Source organism: Vanessa tameamea, chromosome 12 (assembly GCF_037043105.1).
Source record: "Vanessa tameamea isolate UH-Manoa-2023 chromosome 12, ilVanTame1 primary haplotype, whole genome shotgun sequence".
Lineage (NCBI taxonomy): Eukaryota > Metazoa > Arthropoda > Insecta > Lepidoptera > Nymphalidae > Vanessa > Vanessa tameamea.
In genome coordinates, this window is record NC_087320.1 from 465281 (window position 1) to 487334 (window position 22054).

A 22054-nucleotide genomic window follows, 5' to 3' on the forward strand; every position below is an offset into this window, starting at 1 on the left:
TACAGAATAAATATTATTACGTTTCCAATACGATACGTTTTTCTAACAATAAAAATATATTTATTTATTAGACTTGGTGTGCTACGAGGAATAACTTTGAAAACCGGTGTAAAGAATTTGAATAAGGAAAGAGTACCCTTTAGATTGATACTTGGCAAGAACCTCAATATTACGAATGGCTCTCGGATTTATTAATAAAAAATTAAAAGTGATCTTAGCAAGAAAATATTAAATAGATATTACTTAATATACCTAAGTATGATTAACAAACCGTTGAGCGGCTTAGAAGGAGAAAGCGGACATACAGACGGAGGCATAATATATATAATACATATACAGACATAACTGCTTGTAAGCGGTTACTACGTCATTTTAGTACTAACACTTAAGTGTGTTTATATAATTATAATGATTTTATAAGACTCTGTTGTTCAAATAAAACCATTATGTGTAATAAAATAAAAAAAACAAGGTTAGAAGCCAATAAGCCACGGCCCGTTTAATTGGATTGGCGAAAAGCGTTGATGCGCGCGCAGCTTTGTCATAGACTAACTAAACCAAATATTAGTACTTCGCTTAAACATTGATATGCGACATTAAAATAAAATCGATCAAAATAATAGGTATTAAACGCATGGATAAAAATATCGTAGAACTTTGAACTGGACTTAAAAACTGAAAGCAAAATTTCTTTTATTAAATTGAAATGCAAGTTCAAAAAAGGGTTTATCTTTTGGCTTTTGGCTTTACTCGATAAGACATAATTTCCCTACAGGCTGCATACATATAAAGCACGGAATTAGGATTCTTATTTAATTTTACATATATATATATGTTATATATGTAGTGGATAAAAGTAAGTGCTGAGTTTATTGGCATTTATATTCTCTAGAATCTATATCCAAACCGACGGTTAACCATTTGTAATCCTGTTAAATGACTACTTGAATAAATAATATTTTGATTTTTTTTTATATTGGTGAAAATATATATAAAGACTCATTTGTATCTATATTATTATTATTATCACATTAAACAAAATATCCATAAAGATGTAGAGACACGTCATTAATGCGATTACCCGATATTTCCGATTATTCTCGGCGTGTCTGTTCATCGAGTCTTTGCCACTGGATACAATCTCCGATCGATGATTTATTGGCATGGATTCCGCCGGATGTTTGCTTAGAACCCCAATTATGACGGTAGCCTCCACCATCACGCCTCGAGTGTGGCTCGTCGGCTGGTACTTTGTTCTCGCCATTATTATTAGTCGGAAATAATAACTTATTTTGACCTGTTCGATCTTAAGGACGTTTTGTTCTGGATTTAGAGTTGAGGAACGTTCTTTAGATTACACTAGCATTCCATCCCGACTTCCCCTGATATATATTAAGTAATTATAACACATAATACAATTTACACATAAAACATTAAAAGCTACCTCCTTTAATTCGTAAGTATACTTAATTAGTTTATCCTACACCAGAAAGTTCCATTAGCGAAAATTCCTAGGGCTAATAAAAGTTGTATTGTACAAAGGGCAGTCTTGTAGTTAATTAGAAATCTTTTTCCGGCATACAAATCTGACACACATATCCGTACGTAACCGGGTAGGTGCTACAGCCGATAAATCACATTATAATACATACATTTATATGTATCCAATTACTCAAATTCTCTGCTCAAAATCTTCATTGAAAAAAAATTGGCATTCTCCTTTATGTCTCCGGTATATAAATGTAAATACAAATATATTTATGTATAAGAGTATTTTATTAAATACAATTACAAAAAACGCGAACATAGCGCTGTGTGATGTAATTTTCACTTCAAACGTATTTTCACCCCCTAAACAACGTCACATAGTTTGAAAGTTTGCATACATTAACCTAAGGGCTGTTTCACGGTCGGTGAGCGTGCCTTATGGGAAAGGTATGTGTAAAGATGGTGACATACGGATGGACAGGTGGCGCGGTTCCCACGATACACCAAGCTAATTATTAACTTTATATGTCTTTGAACTTTGCAACTGAAATATATCAAATGTTTGTCTTGCTCGTAATATAACTATTGCCTTTAAATAACCGATGAGAGAAAGAAATATGCAGAAAAGTATTTCCCTACTATAAATATAATTTGATCAAGGTTGCGTCTAGTTTATTTCTAAATATGCGAGGTAAATATCAAATGTAATTGCTATCAAAAAACTATCGTAAGGTTTCTGCCAATAAATATATATTCTACACAACAACCTTGAATCTAAATCTTTAGAGATAAAATAAGAGGAAAAAAAAATGTATTTATTTTTTTCAATTCATAGTAAAATCGGAACACCAAAATGAATTCGGATATAAAATTGAACATAATCCATTAAAAAAAATTAATCAGGGTAATAATATTGTGTCAACGATTGAAGCAAGAGATGATTATTTAGAATCAATTCCTACGTCACTTTATTTCAACACAGAGCATATACAGGCAATTATAAAAAAAAATGGCATTAGGCATAAGAGACACTAAAGAAAAATGTTTACTTAAATTAATTAAAATCTCGATTGCATTTTCTACAGTTACCGTTAAACGCCATACCGCATACCGCGCCGTTTATATGTTAATAAGGTGGTCACCGACCGTGACTCATACGTTGAACATTACTGATGGTATCCGCGCCGAATAGTGGAGATTACGTGTCTTCTATTAACCCTTGTGGGAAGAACTTCATCAGCCCTTATTTTTTATACGAAATTAAAATCAATTGCGTTACAAATACGTGACTTTATTTTAGTATTTTATTTAAGTTTTCACCAATCATTATTTCAAATAACATTAAAAATATTTATATGTATATAAAGGCTTTAATATCAATAATTATTATGTAGATAATGAAGAATATAATATATTAAATCAACTTCTGATGCACTTCGAAAAGTTTTTTGTAAGCAGCTCGACAACTGACGCTGAAATGGCACTCGTTAGACAAATTCGTATACGATGTATTCTGTATATATTATTCTGATATTAAAACCTTATGATTGAACACAAAACACCTTTGTATCTATAACCAAAAATAAACGGTGTACAGGATACATCTCATTATTTCATACTAATTTCGAAGAACTCAATAATTAATGGAGCAGTCTTTTGGATCTGTATTAAGTTTGGGCGTTCCGCAAGGATCAATTTCAAGTCCTGTTTTCTTTTTGGTATATATGTATGTAAAGAGTCGAGATGGCCCAGTGGTTAGAACGCGTGCATCTTAACCGATGATTTCGGGTTCAAACCCAGGCAGGCACCACTGAATTTATATGTGCTTAATTTGTTTATAATTCATCTCGTGCTCGGCGGTGAAGGAAAACATCGTGAGGAAACCTGCATGTGTCTAATTTCAACGAAATTCTGCCACATGTGTATTCCACCAACCCGCATTGGAGCAGCGTGGTGGAATATGCTCCATACCTTCTCCTCAACGGGAGAGCAGGCCTTAGTCCAGCAGTGGGAAATTTACAGGCTGATTATGTTATGTTTTATTTTTATGTATGTAAAGATTATCTTCCTTTCTAAGTTTAAAGTATTCATCATATATATTTCATTATTCAATATATATATATTCAGTATCATTAAGAAAAACGTTATTGCTGATACAAAGTTTGTTTCCAATAAATAATTTCGTTCTAAAAGGCAAAAAGACAAAAGACGCACTGTTTGCCTTACCAAGCCGAAAAGCAAATTTGTTCTAACATTAAGTAAGGTGAAGTTTTGTTTACTGTTATACACTTTATGTTTAACAACAAAACAATATCAACAATAATAAAAATACCACATCCCAACGTATCGTTTACGCTAATTCAACTAATTCCGGCATCGAACTCGCGACATCTGGCGGGACGGTTACCACGTGACACACCTGAACGCACGTGCGATACGAATGTTCACAAAAAATATAGTTTTCAAGTTAATGAGATGGAATTAATCAATTGCAAGCAGCCAATCACATTTCAGATAAATTTTTAAAGGAGATAGTCTCGGTCTGATTTTAATTTCATAGCATTATTTGAATATGTATGGATTGAAGTAGGCTCTATTGAATTGTGATGTTAAATAATTAAATTAATTTAGATTTTCTTACAGATTATTTTTATCAAGAAGATTAAGAAGAATCTGAATAGAGTAAATACGGATATGTAATTATGTTATTCTCCCTACGATTGTTAAAAGAAATACAATTATATATTTATATTTATATGTTAAAAAAATGTCAATGTGTGCATCAATACGTTAGCGAAGAACTGTTAAGCGAATTGCTAGTACAAGTGTAAAGCTGATTAATAGGTTATTAAAAATATACATATCAAATGTTTCGTACAGACAGACACACTTAGGGATGTTCTATTGTATGTAATAATATTAATATTAAATACACGGAGCAGTCGCTGCCAAGGTCAACCATATTGTCCTCGATGGTTTTAGTACCAGGGGTGAGGGAGGGCACTACTATTAAACTCCTCGATAAATTATCGTACACATATTATTGTTTAACTTGTTACTTACTTAGTCTATTTTATTATTTCTCGTATAATAATTTATATAAAAGCAGCATATCATATTATATAATAATCGTTCCTATGTGCTCCTAAAGCTAATGTCTTAATAAATTTTCAACATTAAGCTGACGGCCAAGTTTAAGTGGCCGAATATGGTAGGTCGTTACCACTGCCCGTAGACTTCAACGCTGTAAGAAATATAAACCACACCTTAAATTACAAATGCGCCACCAATATTGGCAGCTCAGATGTTAAGTCCCCTGTGTGTGCCTGTATTTCTAGTAGGCTCTTGTAAATAATGGTTAATGAGCGATGATGACTATGAATACTTAACATCACGTGGCTCACTAGCTCGTCCACCTAAAATTTTATAAACAAAAAGTTACGTTTAATATTTATATATAAAAAATAACTTCAGAATAGTCCACCTCGTATCACAAACGAGGGTTCGTCACGATATTCCACGAACACCCCGACTTGTGCGGAATCATTTTAATTAGCCCCGATGCATTAACTTTTGACTTTTAACCTAGCACGAAATAATATATGTAACAGACAAACATACAGATGATACATAATTAAAATTGGTTTAGATAGATATAAGTATAAGTAGAGCCGAGATGGCCCAGTGGTTACTAGTGGCCCAGTGGTGCATCTTAACCGATGGTTGCGGGTTCAAACCCAGGCAAGCACCACTGAATTTTCATGTGCTTAATTTGTGTTTATAATTCATCTCTTACTCGGCGGCGAAGGAAAACATCGTAAGAAAATCTGCATGTGTCTAATTCCAACGAAATTCCGCCACACGCGTATCCACCAACATGCTTCTCCTCAAAGTGAGAGGAGGCCTTAGCCCAGCAGTGGGAAATTTACAGGCTGTTAATGTAAGTATAATAAGTATATACACCCTATTTCATTTAACAAGTATATGTATATAAACAAACCTTAGATTTACATGTTACATACGATTTCGTTATAGTTCTTGATTACTATATCTTTAGATATAATACAACTCTATTCCACTTCACTACTTATGTTAACTATGATTTTAATACCATAGTTCCAATAGAAACTTCGCCTAAATTAAAAACACCATTATTTCGCGAATCCATAATGAATACCAGGGATTGTTCAAGATATCGACCAATGATATCGCGTCAATTTAATGTGGAAGTTGTTTATTTTTATTAGTAAAGTATTATGATACAAAATATTAAGATACGATATTCTATACATATTGCATTTATAAAAAAAAAAAATCATTGTTAGACAGGCCTTTTATCGAGGAAGGCTATATACCGTTACGCAACGACCAACATGAGCAAAATATCAATGAAAAACGGGGAAAAATTGTATAACCGAGCGGAGTCGGGACGAGCTAGACGACTATTGAACTAGAAAACTAGTGTTGCATATAATTCGTTCATATTTTACGTGGGTACTGTGTTTATACATAAAAGCAAATAAATTGTGTTTTTTAAATTATAAATAACGCATACATATAAATTAAATTTAGGTAGATTTAGGTAATATACATAGAACCTTCAATTAGGAGATATATGAAAGCCATTCGTAGCGTTAAAAACCACATCCACGTAGGGATAGAGATCTTGAAACACTATTTACTCCTATTAAATAAAACATAGCTTTGAGCGGACATCGAATCTATGACACTTAACCCAGTCAACAACATACAGTGTACAATCTGTATATATCTATATAAAAATGTATAACTGTTACTATTAGATGAATAAACATAATAACAATCAACATAATACCGTGAGATACAGTTAATATATTTTTTAAATATCTTTGCGCTATAAAATAATATCGAAAACATTGACCGTATAGAAATGTTCGTCAAACGCATAAAAAACATCCTACCTGACCGAAGATCTCGTTTTTTTTAAGAAGTCATTTTATTTTTTTTAAATGATACCAAGCCGCTATTATTTTGTCGTAAAACGTTTATCAAAATGATTCGGGTTCGAGTCTCGAGATCCTGATAAAGCGAATTACACACTTTGTCACGTAATCGAACATAGTGCGTAGCAATCCTTATTTTATATAAAATTCGTTTGGATTGTGTATACTTAATTACGGAATTGCTTAAAAATAATAATTAATTTACTTGTAGAATAGACTGTGGAGTAATTATCTGGATATTCGTGTGCTTTTCAAATATGAAATTTATAATTTGTTTTTACATAAGTAAATATATTTGTTTTATTTTATTTAATAAGAAGGATTACAAAAAATTACCACCTTTTGGTAAACACTGTGCCACCAACCTATGGAGCTAAGATTTCCCCTCTGAATTTGCACTGGCTCACTCATCCTTCAAAACCGACAATATAAACAACAAACAATATATAATACAACAATTCAAAGCTGCTTGGCGGTAGAATTATGATGAGGAGGTGGCACCTACCCAGACGATGTGCACAAAGTCCATCAAGTAAATAATTCATTAAAAACGAAACCTAAAAAAACTTCGTTTAAAAAAAACGTTTCTAAATAATATAATTACAAATGAATCTAAAAAGAGTTACATAAATCATAAAACTAATTAAAATACTTTATAGCAATATTTATATACTCATAGTTACCGGTTGCAATGTACACTGTAACTACAATTAAGAATTAAGAAAAATGTACACAGCGATCAACATACGGACACTTTTATTGAAAACAAATACTTTATACATATATTATATGTATAAGAAACCAAAATCGTTCACCATATTATCACTGGACAACATATACAATTTAAGGGAACGCGGCCCGAATATTTTCTCAACATCGCAATTATATTGAAAAAACCTAACGAGGCGACAAAGGGTTGTTCTAATCTAGTTCAATCGTAATCACATCAAGCTTAATCGCGAAATAATGAAGGTTCATTTGACACTCTTAACCCTTTCACACCTAAGGGTTGACAGATTCTGACGAGATCTTGTTAAGTTAAAAAACTCCTGACGTTAATGTGTCAAGGCAAATTACCGAACGGTATTTTGGCGACAAATAAATACCTATATATTTTTTTAAATGTCTACCTTATATATTTTTATTTTTAATATATATTTATTTGCGTGGTGGGGAGGGAGGGTTTAAGATTGCTTCATACCAAACCTCAAATTTCGTTTAGTAGTTTGGCTGCGAAAGCGTGACAGACAGAGTAACTGTATTATATTATAAGTATCTACATAAATCAATAGCAAGCAACGGATAGCTAAGGTAGATTGATTGATATAATAAGTTACGAATAAGAACATAAATCCCAATTCATTAGAAGAGGCAATGAAGCGTCTCGAAATTTCGTTTAAATACTAATATTGTATTTATTTATCTCACACTTGTCTGTTATCGATTTTCTATTATAAAATGAAATATTCGTCCATTAGACAAGTTTATAATGATAAGCAGCTAATCGTAATCCACTGATATTAATGTCTCCCAAAATGTGTCAAAGGTCCTGGTTCTCCACCGTCTGCACGCAATTGGTCCCTGCGGGGCCTACAGGTGCACAGCTCACTTGCAGGCGGAGATCTTTTGGTTCCAACGACCATCAATATTTTATTATCAAGTACCTACCGTTTTAAAGGATAGTGTTATTTTTTTGAAAAAAAGATCGGCCACCACGGATCTATAGAACCGGAATGGGCCAAAACATCCCTGAATCAAGTTGCTTAATAATATTTAATTTTAGTACTACTAGTGACATCTGTCCGTAACTATTGTATTTGTGTCCGTAACTATTGTATTTGAGTAGCTTTAACGTTTCTAACAATAGATTATACATTCTTACAATAGATGGCGCTATTAACATATTAAATAAATATTTCTAGGATTAATAATTAACGTAGCTATAAAAAAGCTGCAACAAAAATCTAATTTTCAAATATTGGAGATACAATAATATATTTATATATAGATAATTATTTGTATTTTTATTAAAATAAAATTACTATATCCCACAAGTACTCATAGATGGCGCTGTTAGGTAATTTAAAAATAAAACATTTAATATAAAATAACCATAATATTTTATTATACTTATAACGAAATATAAATTCACAATTACGTTTATGTAATAATAATCAGTCTCATGTAGACGTAAATGGTTTGGGATTCCAGCGTGTAAGGGTAGTTCTGAGATCACTAAATCTCAACTTGTATCAGTATGACAACCCTCTTTGCTCCATTTCTTCCCTTATTCTCTCTGGTTTCGGCCAAAATATTATTAGAAGCGTTGAACCTGTAAAAGTAATTAAATATAGGTATCCATCGGTGTTATTACATGTACCGCTAAATGTGGAAACTCTTATATTCGTTGCCATTAAACGTCCGATACGTTTATCAGATAAATGTTTTCCATATAACTACAAGATAAGTCGCAATCGTTCGAATAAATACATTATACTTATTGAACATACTAGCTGATCACAGCATACAAATTATCATACCCAATATTGTTATTACAATTACCCAAGTATTCTATTTCGTACAGAATTTTATAAAAACCGTTTTTGTGGCTTAGTTAGTTAGTAAGTGTCACAAGCAGACAGTTACTTTCGCATTTATAACATCAGTATGAAAGTTTTGATTATCAACTTACGAGATATAACCCTTATATAACCCATAATATCTACTTTCACTCGAAGCACTTACAAATTACCCAAATATTAACGTTGGTATTTATTACCAGTACCGGAAATATTATTATACTTTACAATACCCGTAAACATACCAGCGGAAAAGATTCCGAACACAGAGAAAGCGAGTTGGCAATGCATATCCAATGTAGCGCCCAACAAGTTTGATCCAACCGCCGCGCCGGTCCGGCCAACCATATACATCACGCACATGGCCATTGCTCTGAAAACATATCGATTTTTATTCAATAAAAACAAAATTATACCAGAGCTACTCTGGATGAACAAACTCTAAATTCGTAAACCGCAAAAAACAAATTGTGAAATATCAGCATATTCATATTTACAGGATCATCTTTAAAAGTAACGGATCAGTAAAACAGTTTGCTTTTTTGTCTGATCAGTATTGTCCACTCGGGGCATATTCTATTAACTTATAACGCTTACGGTACCCGATTATATTCCGGTCCAACTTCGACCGGACCGCAACCGGATCGTTGTGTTACTAAAAAAGGTAAGCTGAACGGCAACGTTTCAATTCAATCGAGATAACGTGACTATTTGTCAGTAGAATGTGCGCCTTAAATATGGAACACTGTCGTGACTGAACTTGTTCGTACAAAAACAACCTATACGATAAAACGGACCCTGTTAATGTAATCTACGGGTTTCTGAAGACATTTTGTTATATTTCAAAGTTACTGTATTGACATTGAGACGAATCAACGTTTAATTTGTAACAAGTTTACCTCAAACAAGTAGGGAAGACGTCAACAGCAATAGCGGCCAAAATGGACGCAGCACATCCGGAGCATAGAGCAAGGATCAGGAGAGCTGTTGCCGCTCCACCTTGAGGGACAAACGCCGCCCCCACCGTGGCGAATCCACAGACCACCATAATGCTTGCTGTGAAAATATAAGATACAACGTAAGAATAGCTCGTTAATAATCAACTGAACGTTTCCTGCTTATAAAAATTCAAGCATTTTCCACCATTTGGCAACTCGTCCAGTTTTAACTACACACAATTTACAGAAAAAAAATACAATTTCGGTTAATGCGTTTATATTATAAGCACCAGCTTGCCCAGTAGTCGTTTGATAATTACAAAATAATTATTGATTTCACTAGCCGACCCTTCCAACAATAACACACACAATACTAAAAATTGTAATGTTAAATTCGTGGCAGAGCTTTCTGCAACCCTCCTGGAGGTACCACCCAATCATCATATAATATAAAACAGCAAAACTTATAGTTGTTGTGTTCCGATTTGAAGGGTAATCTAACGCTCCACGATAGTTGGGAACCAAGAGTTATGTCCCTTTTACCTGTAGTTACACTGTTTCACGTATAGCTATTAAACTTACAGTATAATGTCTTCCTCCCAATCCTGCCGATGAAGACCCCGATGGCTAGGTACGTGACAGCAAACACCGCCCCCATCCCCATCGATATCGGGAACACGCGCACCGCTACCTCGGAGTGACACGGGCCTTGTGGTCCTGACAGCTGAAATAAAACTCAAATCAACACAATATATCAACCAATGATATATTGCAGTTAGTTTTAAAAGTCGAATTCATGTCCGCAAATAATTTTATATAAGCATGTATTCTAGTGGACTGAGGTATTAAAAAAAAAAAAGTTTGAGAGCTCGAGTAGGTACTATTGAAATGGCAATATATCTATACGCACAAGTACGCAAAATAAATTTACTAGCATTTAGCTCTACATGGCCAGACTTAGACATTAACTTCGGTATCTATTACACTCAAACTGAGTCCAGACCATTCGAAAGGCGTGCTGGTTCCTACAGTCACAATGCGCGGGAAAAATACGCTTAAGACTTTAGTATTTGTCAATGCCTTTGTATGAAAGCCTAAAGTGTTTAGGAAGGATACGTGTCAACTTGTCCAATTCCAGGTTACCGACATTATGCTATCGGCTTTCTTGTGATAATGCAGTATTACATAGTGTTGTAGTAATTAGTCGGTCTCAACTCACTGTTAAATTCCTAGCGGACTCAAACTTATCGTGTATGATTTGACAGATAGTGATACTGTCGCCGCTTGTGCTGCGGAGCATACTGTTCAGGATATCTGGCACCCAAACGTAAAGACCACTAGACCTGCAATCAGTTGTTATATAGACACATATTCTTCGAGACCCTCGATAGATTACAATAAAAAATATATAAAAGACTTATTACATAATTTATTATTAATGAAATAAACTAAGAAATATAAGCTAATTTGTATTCTTTTGCTGTCTATACTTATATACGTCTCACGCCCACAAATACGTCCTGTAACCACGAGCGTCATTCCCTCATACCAAAGCACGCCGATAAGAATTTTAATCGAATGGGTGCGCCTTCTTGAATGAATAGATCTACGTAATCCGACATGTCCATAACAGCATATTCAGAGCATTTTTCAAATGATGTTGTAACTTATTTGCAACAAAGCCGTTTCCGACTGTTCCGGACTGTAAAAGATAGGCGTCAATACTGTATTCTATATTTGCATGGCAGCTCATCCAAAGATTATACTTTAGTAATAATAAATATCTATGCAATAACCACCTTACCTTCAAGACTCCCTCACAAAAAAGGAGGCTTTAGCCGAGCAGTAGGATATTTACATCTGTTACTTATAAAATATAAATAATGTTTCTGTATATTTAAATTCATCAATTATAACATCAATTAAACCTTGTTTTTATTCTGTAGTTGGATGAAGAAAATAGAACTATTAGAAAATAGTTGATTTATAACGATACAGTTTAAATAATTATAAACAATAAACAGGCTGTTATCGTCTAAAGTGTTAATTAAAAACGCAATTAAACCATCACGATTATAATTTCGAAGTTAACTTTTAATAAAATCGCTCGAGATGCAAAAAAATCTGTAACAATGTCAACTTAAATATGCTAATTAAAAATATTAGAATTGTATTTAGTTTAATATAAAAGATAATTACTATATACATTTTATGTAGTTGTATAAATATTTAATTTATATAACTACATAAAAAGTAATTATTTATTATAACATTACAAATTCGGTTCAGAAACTATAAAAGATTATAATGACAAATAGGGCCAGATTTAGATAATCGGCCCAAGGGCAAAGGAGTGGAGGACCCAATTATTATACTACAATAATTTATTTATGGAATTTTTCCCTTTGTTTCCCGCCAGTACCTCTTATATCAATAATTAATTAACCTTAAAAAATATCGCTTATATTTTATTACATTAAGATAGTTAACTCGTCGGAATAATGTTTTTTTAAGATTTCTTGTGGAGGTCCCGGGGCTGTTCCCATGAATTTCATCGTGATGATCGAAGAAAACAGATGAATGAACGATGTCTCGGAGATCGTGTATGTAAATTTTGCGTATCGAGATCGTAAAATTATACATTACATTTACACACACGGGAAGGATGTATTGAATATTAGTATATAGCCTATTCCATTCGCAGGCATGAAGCCTAATAAACAACTTTGACACGAGTTAACGCAATACAGGTATTTGGGCGAGCTTTTGATTAATCTATTTTATTCATATGGATTTGCGATAAAATGACGTCTTGAACGTGAAATTACATGGAATAGGTATGTAAATCTAAGGTTTGTTCACCATTCTTTTTCTTCGTTGGAATAGAGTGTTTTAAGGAGCGGTCCGCGGTTTAGATATAAAAATATAGCCCAAAATTCATCCAATTCGATTCAATTATAATATTAGTATAGATTATTATTATTATGATATATATTACTTACAGCATAAATATAGCAAACATCAAAGTATGCGAAATAAATACACATCGTAGTAAAGGGGGGCGGAAGAGTAAGGAGAAGTTCTTTATGGCGCCCACGAAGCCTCCGGACTTCGAAGTATCGAGACTGCCCGTTACAATCCTTTCAACCTGAAAAGTTATTTATTATAATTTGGTTCTTGATTATGACTAAATTATTCTCAATCCGTTTACAGCTGAAACTATTTAACCTTGGAGTAATAGTGCAAGAACATTTCGGAAATTGATGAGAGGACTGTTTAATTTATCATTCAACGGGAAAATTGTGCTGACCTAATACGATGTTTTTACCACAGTAGCTGTTTTAAATTTTTATTGCTTACCAGTTGAACCTGCGGTTTTATTCGCGTGAAATTTATAAAAAAAATCACACCGTCACCGTCCATTTTAGCCTCTTGAGAGGTGAACTAAGGTATGTCCTGCGGGACTCAAACTACTTCAGCTGAACAAACAGTACAACGGTTTAAGCGTAAAAAGGTTAAAGACAGAGTTACTTTCGCATTTATAATATCAGTATAGATAATATTCTATATAAGGCCTCAAGTCTTAAAGCGAATCTTTCTTATGTAATTATAATTGCTCTTATCAACCAAAATTATTATTGGTTATATCCACTATACCGATGACCAATAAAATTGTAACTTAAAATGCATATTCATTCTTCTGTTACTGTTACTCCTGTTTGAAGGGTGGGTGAGTCAATGTACAGGCACTAGGGACGTAACATCTAAATTCCCAAGGTGGGTGGTTAGTATTTTTATACCACCAATGTCTATGGGCAGTGATGACCACTTCCTATCACGCTTACATACGTCAAAAACAAAATCTTCGACGGTGACGGAAATATTGTAAGAAAACCTACACGTGTCAAATGAGATATGTATTATCTGCAGTTTAATGCAGTACAATAAAATAACGTTTAATTACGCCGAACACGAGATGAATACGTATAAATAAAAATTGTCCCGATGGATTGTTGTCCCGATTAAAATCTGTAATATTCGGTACAGATCCACGTATCCACTATCATTTTTTTCTCACGTGGGAAATCTAAATATACTCGATTTTGAGGGGGGCTGGGTTGTACGATATTTTTTTATAAACCCTGAGATGACCGACGGGTTCAACCGGCCGCGGGATCGATTTCACATTTACCTTTGCTAACAGTGACTACACTCCGCTCCTGGCTCCCGCTTAGATAAGCTTGTCTCAAGAAAAGAGAGATTTAATTCAGTTCTCTGCTCCTCATAAATACATATTACTAGCAGTACGACATATTTTCTTACCGGATAGTTAGCTTCTCGGCTGTTTTTGTTGTATGCGTACATTTTGGCAAGAATTGGTAACGCTTTTTCCGGTCCAGATGATGCGAGGAGATATCTCGGACTCTCCGGTAGCCATAACAAGGCTACTGCTGCCACCAGCCCCGGAGCGCACCACGACCAGATGAAAACGCGCCAAGGTACCATATGAAAGCCGAATAACAAAAACGACCACTTGCCGGGTATTATCAGCCATGCTAAACCTGAAAAGAATATCCAACATATTTACTATTAAATTAAAATTTAGGAATACAAAAATCATAAATGCATTTATTGTTTTAAGCCTTTAAGGGAACCTTGTCTTTATCAATAAAGTTTTCTCAAAAGGTACTCAATATAAATACAAAAGCACAAATAAAAAATGATTGCCTTTAAAGTCATAAATCTGTATCCCCTTGAGTGTATAACGGTACGGTTGTCTGTCAAAGACTAGGCGATATAAGTTTAATGTGTTACATTGCAATAATCTCGAAATTTTTGTGATCAGTTTTAGGCTAACGGCCTAATCCATTCCCAATAAAAATCTTATTCGGAAAAACCTTTTCAAACATTTTAAGTGACAACCAGTGTAGATCGTCAGACTTTGGTTACTTTGGTGCCATCTGAAGATAAGTGGTCATCACCGCCAATACATTGGCCGTAAAAAATATTAACCATTGCTTACATCACCAATGCGCAATCAACCTTGGGAACTAAGATGTTATGTCTCTTGTGCCTGTATTTACACTGGCACTCAACCTCCCAATTGGAATACAACAATATTAAATATTGCTGATTGGTGGTAAAATATATTATGAGTACGTAGTTTCTACCCAGCTGGGTATGCACAAAGCCTTAAGTGTTCCATCGGGCGTTTCAAGTATTCTGTATTGTACAACATTTCGACTACAACACGTACCAATACTGTATAATTCTCTTAGTGTGTATTACTTGTATCTATTCTAATTATTTTACTGATTGTAAATAAAAAACCGCCTAATTTACGTAAGATATTATTGTCTTACTTTTACAACGTACTTACTGTTTCAGTACTGAGCCTCGAAAAAGCAATTTGATAAGTAATTCGTATTAAAGTTTGTTTAACAACAGATAATTCACATCATGTATAAAATAAAAAGTGTAGACTTGACATAAACCAATTTTATATACAACTACATACAAATGGAACTTGTTTTACCATTTATTGACTCAAGTATTTGTCCGTCCGTCGTTCCGTAAGTCATTTGAGGAAAAAACACAAAGTTTAAAAATAAATACCTCTGAATTTGAATAATGTATCCTGTGAACTTCGTCAACATATATTAATTGTATAATAACGATTGTACAATATGTATTGAAAAAACGTAATTTAAAAAAATAATCCGGAGTAAAATCCTAATTTTATCTGTGGGAAGTCGAGTCTGATAGACAGTTTATATAATAATTTAACTACGTCTGACGAGTGCACAAATATAGACGCGTGAATGTCCCAAATAGATAACGAAGGATAACATTTTGATAACGCGTAATTGAAACGCGAAAACGCACAATTAGATACTTAATTTAATCTATCTTAGATATTTCGTAAGGTCAACAAAAAAGTGATTATTCTTTGTTAACAAGTTGTACAGTATTTCAACAGTTAGTAATGTATCGCCTTCGTTAACCGTTAGTGATTGTTATGTTGTAGGTATTTTTACATTACATTAACAGCCTGTAAATTTCCCACTGCTGGGCTAAGGCCTTCTCTCCCTTTGAGGAGAAGGGTTGGAGCATATTACACCACGCTGCTCCAATGCGGGTTGGTGGAATTGTGGGAGAATTTCGTTGAAATTAGACACATGCAGGTTTCCTCACGATGTTTTCCTTCACCGCCGAGCACGATATGAATTATAAACACAAATTAACTACATGAAAATTCAGTGGTATTTGCTGGGTTTGAACCCGAAATCAGTTAAGATGCACGCGTTCTAACCACTGGGCCATCTCGGCTGTGTAGGTATTTATTTTCATATAATAAATGCGATAGTTCGTGTGTTTAGATGTCTGTTCTTCTATCACGCTAGAATGTATCGGAAAATAATATTTGGCGTAAAACTTAGGTTACATTTTGTTATAAAAATAAATATACTAAAATTAGGTTTACGATGTACGAAGCGGTACTGTTTTAATGGCGAGTGAGCCAGTGTAATGGCAGAAGCGACAAAACATCTCAAATAGTCCAGGTGTAAGAACTTATATTTATTAACTACGATTTTATATAACATGGTAAGGTGACCACTTGCCATCACGCGAAAATTTGTCGCCTTAAGTTTTTACATAACATAATAACTTAAGTTTTTAGTATATATTTATTTATTTATAGGTACATTATAATTACACATAATAAAAACTTACAACTATGTTACACTTAAAACAATTGAGGACCTCCGTGGTTGAGTAGTGTGTACACCGGTTTTCATGGGTACACCACTTCGAGGTCCCGGGTTCGATTCCCGGCCGAGTCGATGTAGAAAAATTTCATTAGTTTTCTATGTTGTCTTGGGTCTGTGTGTTTGTGGTACTTTAGCTACTATATTGGGATCAGAGTAATGGATGTGATGTTGTCTAATATTTATTTATTTATTTTATTTTATTTCTTAGATCTGATATGAGTGACAATTATATATATAAACATCATTTGCTTAAAAAACTAATTGTCTATGTTTTTAATTAACTAAAAAATTCAAACAAAACTAAATAAAACATTACAATAGAAATATTAAAATGAAGAATAAATATTTATATGAATTAAAATTAATTGTCCGTAATTTTCTTTCTTAAATTTAGGTAAGGTATCAGAAAAAAAATTCAAGATTCGCAATTTTAGAACACACGTTATACTCAGAACAAAGTTTGTTCTTAAGACAATTATGTCCGACATTATATATATATGTATATATATATATATATTGATTTTAATTATGTAAATAGATTAACTCGAAATAGAACATCGTCCTATGACGCTGTGTATCAGTTCAAAGCCAGGTCAGTAGGCTAACCGAGTTACCGCACGTTTGATAATTTGAATGGCAAAAGATTATTAAGTGCATTTTATTATTAACAGATATTGAAGCCCCTGTTTATTAATCTTTGAGGGCCTTTTTTTGTTTTCAATGGCAAACGCAAAAAACATACATATATACCAATTGAGTAATACTCTATCCGAATTCGGGGGGGGGGACACACACACGGAATATCTACAAATGTTACGTTCCGAGGAAGTTTTGAGGCCCCGATTAATATTTGAAACAAATGAATACAAAACTCGCGAGACATTTGAAGAGTAAACGTCTCCAAGAAGAAAAGTCTCAAGATATTCGACAGAATGGATGTTAATAGTTCTTCTTATATGAATAAAATAAAACTTCCGTGATACGAAGGCCTCAGTCAACCCTTCCATAATTCGGGCCTTGAATTATTAACCAATTTTGATTTAAATACTTGTCACGCTGATTTGTTCTTCTATCTAGTTCAGATTCCAGGTCATATTAATAATTATTATTATATTTATCAATAACTTCTGGTGTATATTGATGTTACACTCACATGCCTTGGAAAGCACTTTTCCCGGAATCTGCGTCTGATCTCTCTTAGGTCGTATTGGATTACACTTATCGGTCTTTTCTTATGTACTATGAGAGAATTTAAAACGCAGCGTTGGTGTAGAAGTTATCTTAGAAAGCCTTAAATCCTGCGGTCCTAGATTTATATCCATACCATCATTTTAGCTCATGTCAGTAAAAAGACAATGGGTTTATTTGTCGAACTATAAATTGTCGATAGCAACCAGAAATTTAGAACGTTTGTGACAATATGTGACATCCGCTTGCCTCAAGAAGTAGTAAGGTCATTAATCTTGGGTCTTAAATCTTTCCGGTCGTGCTGGATTTGTTGACCCAAAGATGATGATAATGAGAGTCTTCACTCTCACTAGATTCTTAGAGTGAGTGCACTCTCTACAAATATAATAAATACCTCCGGTATTTATTTCCGAAATTTTTGAATTTTTTTTTTCAAAAAGCTTGTATTTCGATTTTAACTTCGACTAGATTTTGAATGATTCTAGCGCGAACTAGTAACTTAAATCTATACAATATTTATAACAGTTTACGTGTTCTAATAGTTCATTCAAAAATAATTTAAATGAATCATAAATATAATTCTCGTTAATGATATTTTAAGTGAAACAAATAATGGTACAATTATTTTTTAATTGAATTTAAAACAATTGTCACGGCTAATAAGTGACGATCATAAAAAATATAAATTGTCGTTAATTTGCTCCATTTAGTCTCAATCGACACGAATTAATTAACAATGAATCAAAGTTTTTCTACACAAATTAAATTTTCTCTCATTAATACTAATTTCTGGCCGTGACTTTTGTGTAACCTTCAATCGGTATCGTGATGAGGTTCTGCAGCGGCCGCATCGTTTAGTAACAAACCAGTATATATAACTAAAGTAACACCCAGTTAATCAACAACAGCCCGCAGTTTTTTAGTTTTAACACTCCACTAAGTTTAATCCAAATTTGGAACAAATTCATCCTAACGCAGATGCCCGAACATGCAGGTTGCCTCAAAATTTTTCTCTTCATGACCGAGCACAAGAAGAATTATTAACAAAATAATATTAATAACAAATAACAAAAAGTTAATGGTGTTTGTCTAAGTTTGAACCGGCAATCTTCCTTTCAGACATAAGTGTCTTTGCACTGAAGCATCTCGGTCCTTTTAATTTCATAACAGATACTAATTCCATAAGTACTAACTTAGGTTTATAACACAACACTTAATGAATGCGGTATATTATACGAGAAATATAAATAAACTAATATATGCTTCCGTTTTCATAATTTTGATAATTCATAGACCTGAGTACGTAGCCTATACTCCTATTCCATTTAAGGACATAAACAAACTTTAGAATTATATATATCACTAGTAACTAAGTAAAGTCATTCCGATTCTTCTCGGTATAATCCAAACGTTAATAAAGTAGTTTAATGCAATATAATGATTTGATTTATAACTTTCTATATTCAAATAACCATTACAAACAGCACATTCGCACACTAGCCCACTTTAAACATTACACAGACTAATACTAAAACAGCAATCAAGAATTATTAGAATTACGGATACTCAAAGTGTTTGAACTTGGGGCCCTCCTTTCAAGTTCACGTACTTGGAGTATCCGTTTTTCTTTTACGCGGTTGACAGTAGAGTAAAGGCTGAAATGACCACGTAAGGGAGTAAAGGAGACATTTCTATATCTATCTCTTTCCATCGTGGCCGGTTTTATATAATTTTTTTTTTAATTCACTTGGGATTTTAATAACAATTTGATCATTGTTATTTAATTATTATTATTACGTCTGTTATTCGATACATAATATAAACCCAACCAACCGTTCCCGTGGTATTCTCGTTTTTCGAAACAGACATATATATTTTTATTTTTTTTTAATATTGGACAACATCACATACATTACTCTGATCCCAATGTAAGTAACTAAAGCACTTGTGTTATATTATTAAATCAGAATTAACGACGGTACCACAAACACCCAGACCCAAGACAACATAGAAAATTAATGAACTTTTTTCTACATCGACTCCGCCGGGAATCGAACCCGGGACCTCGCAGTGGCGTACACATGAAAACCGGTGCACACACTACTCGACCACGGAGGTCGTCAAATTATTTTAATCTGGTTTGTTTACGAAATTTATCATTTAACAAAATAACGGTAACAGTAGTCACTGTAGCTGTACCACGCGTGCTTACCGATGAAAAATGAATTTACTTGTGGTGCAAGGCCACGAGTAAAGGTACCATCATCTACCACCAAACAGTAATAATTACTATTGTTGTGTTCCAGTATGGTATTTAATTAAACATTTCCACACGTGGATATATTTTAATAAAATACTTATTAATATGTTTCAAAACTGTGCAATTTTAAGTATATTGATTGCTTGTCTTATTTAATATACGACGAAATATATTAATTCTTCGTGTCACGTCGTCTCGTCTTGCACTAGATAGAAACGCGTCGGTATGCTAATTTATCAAACACTTAGAAATACAAATAATATTTTAGGTCAAATCCATTACGATTTAAAGACCAGATATTAGCAATAGTGTTGTATCTTAATCGTATATTTCGGGGCGCGGCCAACGTCACTGAAACATGTACTGGTACATGCGTCGAAATTATGTCTAGCTACTAAACTGCATTGTAAGGTGTCCCAGCTGTGGGCTTCAAATTTGCTACTTTATATTTTAACTGTTTTACTTTTGCGTGTGTAATAAGAAGTATTTTTGTTAATGTAGTTACAGGTTACGCTTAAAAGATCAGGAGCGGTGTTGAGTCTTAGTATAACGGAGAGTTTAATTAAATCAAATCAAAATATACTTTATTCGAGTAGGCTTTTACAAGCAATTTTGAATCGTCATTTAACAAACTATTTAAAGTAAAGCTACCACCGTTTCGTAATGTAGATTCTACCGAGAAGAACCGGCAAGAAACTCAGTAGTTACACTCTTTCAACATGTAAAAATACAGTCATGTTATATTTATGAAGCCTGGCGTAATTGATATAGCCAACGGCTAGGATTATGTAGAGAGTATAATTAAACTGGGGGTTGTTATACTCAAGGAGAACTTATATTGCATTGTCCAGGGTGTTCACATAATCCGTCAGGGCGTCACGGTAGCATGCGCAAGCGATCCCGTGGCGCCCGCCGAAAAACGGAGAGGGTACCGCTGGTTTTTCAATGGGTAAACCCGGCGTACCTGGGCACATTCGGCGTCCAGGGCTCTGGGGAGTCCCACACACCCCCCCACTTTCCATCACGTGGGGGAAGCGCGTAACGCGTTTTTCCAGAGAGAAAAAAAAAAAAAAAGGGTGTTCACATAATACTCCATGGCGTCCATAACACTGACTGCGTACTATTCGATAGTACGTAGTCAGTGTTATTCTTGTCTTGACATTGTCTGTTTCAATTGTTGATATTGTGACGTCATAACCTTCATATTCAAACTATAATGTATATAACTTAAAGTTATTGTTATTGTAATTTATTCCAATTAAATTCTTATTGTACTTAGTCTTTGTGTACGTAAAATATTTGTCGATTTTCTTTTGTGATGTATTTATTTATGACATAACATAACATGACGTAACTGACATTTAATATTTCTATTTTTTTTTATCTAGAGGTGACGTTTATGCCTGCCGTGATATTGTTTGTTTAATTTATTATTTACGCGTAACTTTTTAATGAATTATTTTATATAACACTTTTTTAGAGAAGTACTTAAATACTTCAATAAGAAAAGCATTACCGTCTTTACCAAAGGGCACCCGGGGCATTTGCCCAGGGCCCCCAACTTGAGATGGCCGCGCAGAACCAAATAATTTATTTCACACATTTGAAACTATACCCTGGGCTTATACCCAGGGTATAGTTATTGGCAATGGCAGGGCAAATTATTTGTACATGGTAGTAAATATATATATGTATATATACCAAAAGGGCCCCAAATTCATGGGTGCCCAAGGGCCCCAGCATGGCTTGAGACGGCTCTGCATAAAAGTGAATTTAAAATTAATCTTCTTATAGCAAAAAAAAAATGCGCGCGTTCTTCAATAATTAACTCATATAACGATTAAAA

General features: G+C 33.7%; 1 protein-coding gene across 1 annotated transcript in view; it reads right to left on the reverse strand.

Annotated features, from left to right (window-relative positions):
• Nucleotides 1-8566: 8566 nt before the first annotated feature.
• The window catches only part of LOC113401484 (synaptic vesicle glycoprotein 2B-like), a 28104-nt gene continuing 14616 nt past the window's right edge, over nucleotides 8567-22054 (reverse strand). The window contains exons 5-11 of the mRNA XM_026641419.2: nucleotides 14311-14549; nucleotides 12990-13135; nucleotides 11207-11330; nucleotides 10570-10711; nucleotides 9949-10105; nucleotides 9295-9422; nucleotides 8567-8802 (exon numbers count right to left, since the gene is read on the reverse strand). Of these exons, the coding sequence (XP_026497204.1) occupies nucleotides 8723-8802; nucleotides 9295-9422; nucleotides 9949-10105; nucleotides 10570-10711; nucleotides 11207-11330; nucleotides 12990-13135; nucleotides 14311-14549 (1016 nt within the window). The 3' untranslated portion in view covers nucleotides 8567-8722. The remainder of the gene's footprint in view (nucleotides 8803-9294; nucleotides 9423-9948; nucleotides 10106-10569; nucleotides 10712-11206; nucleotides 11331-12989; nucleotides 13136-14310; nucleotides 14550-22054) is intronic.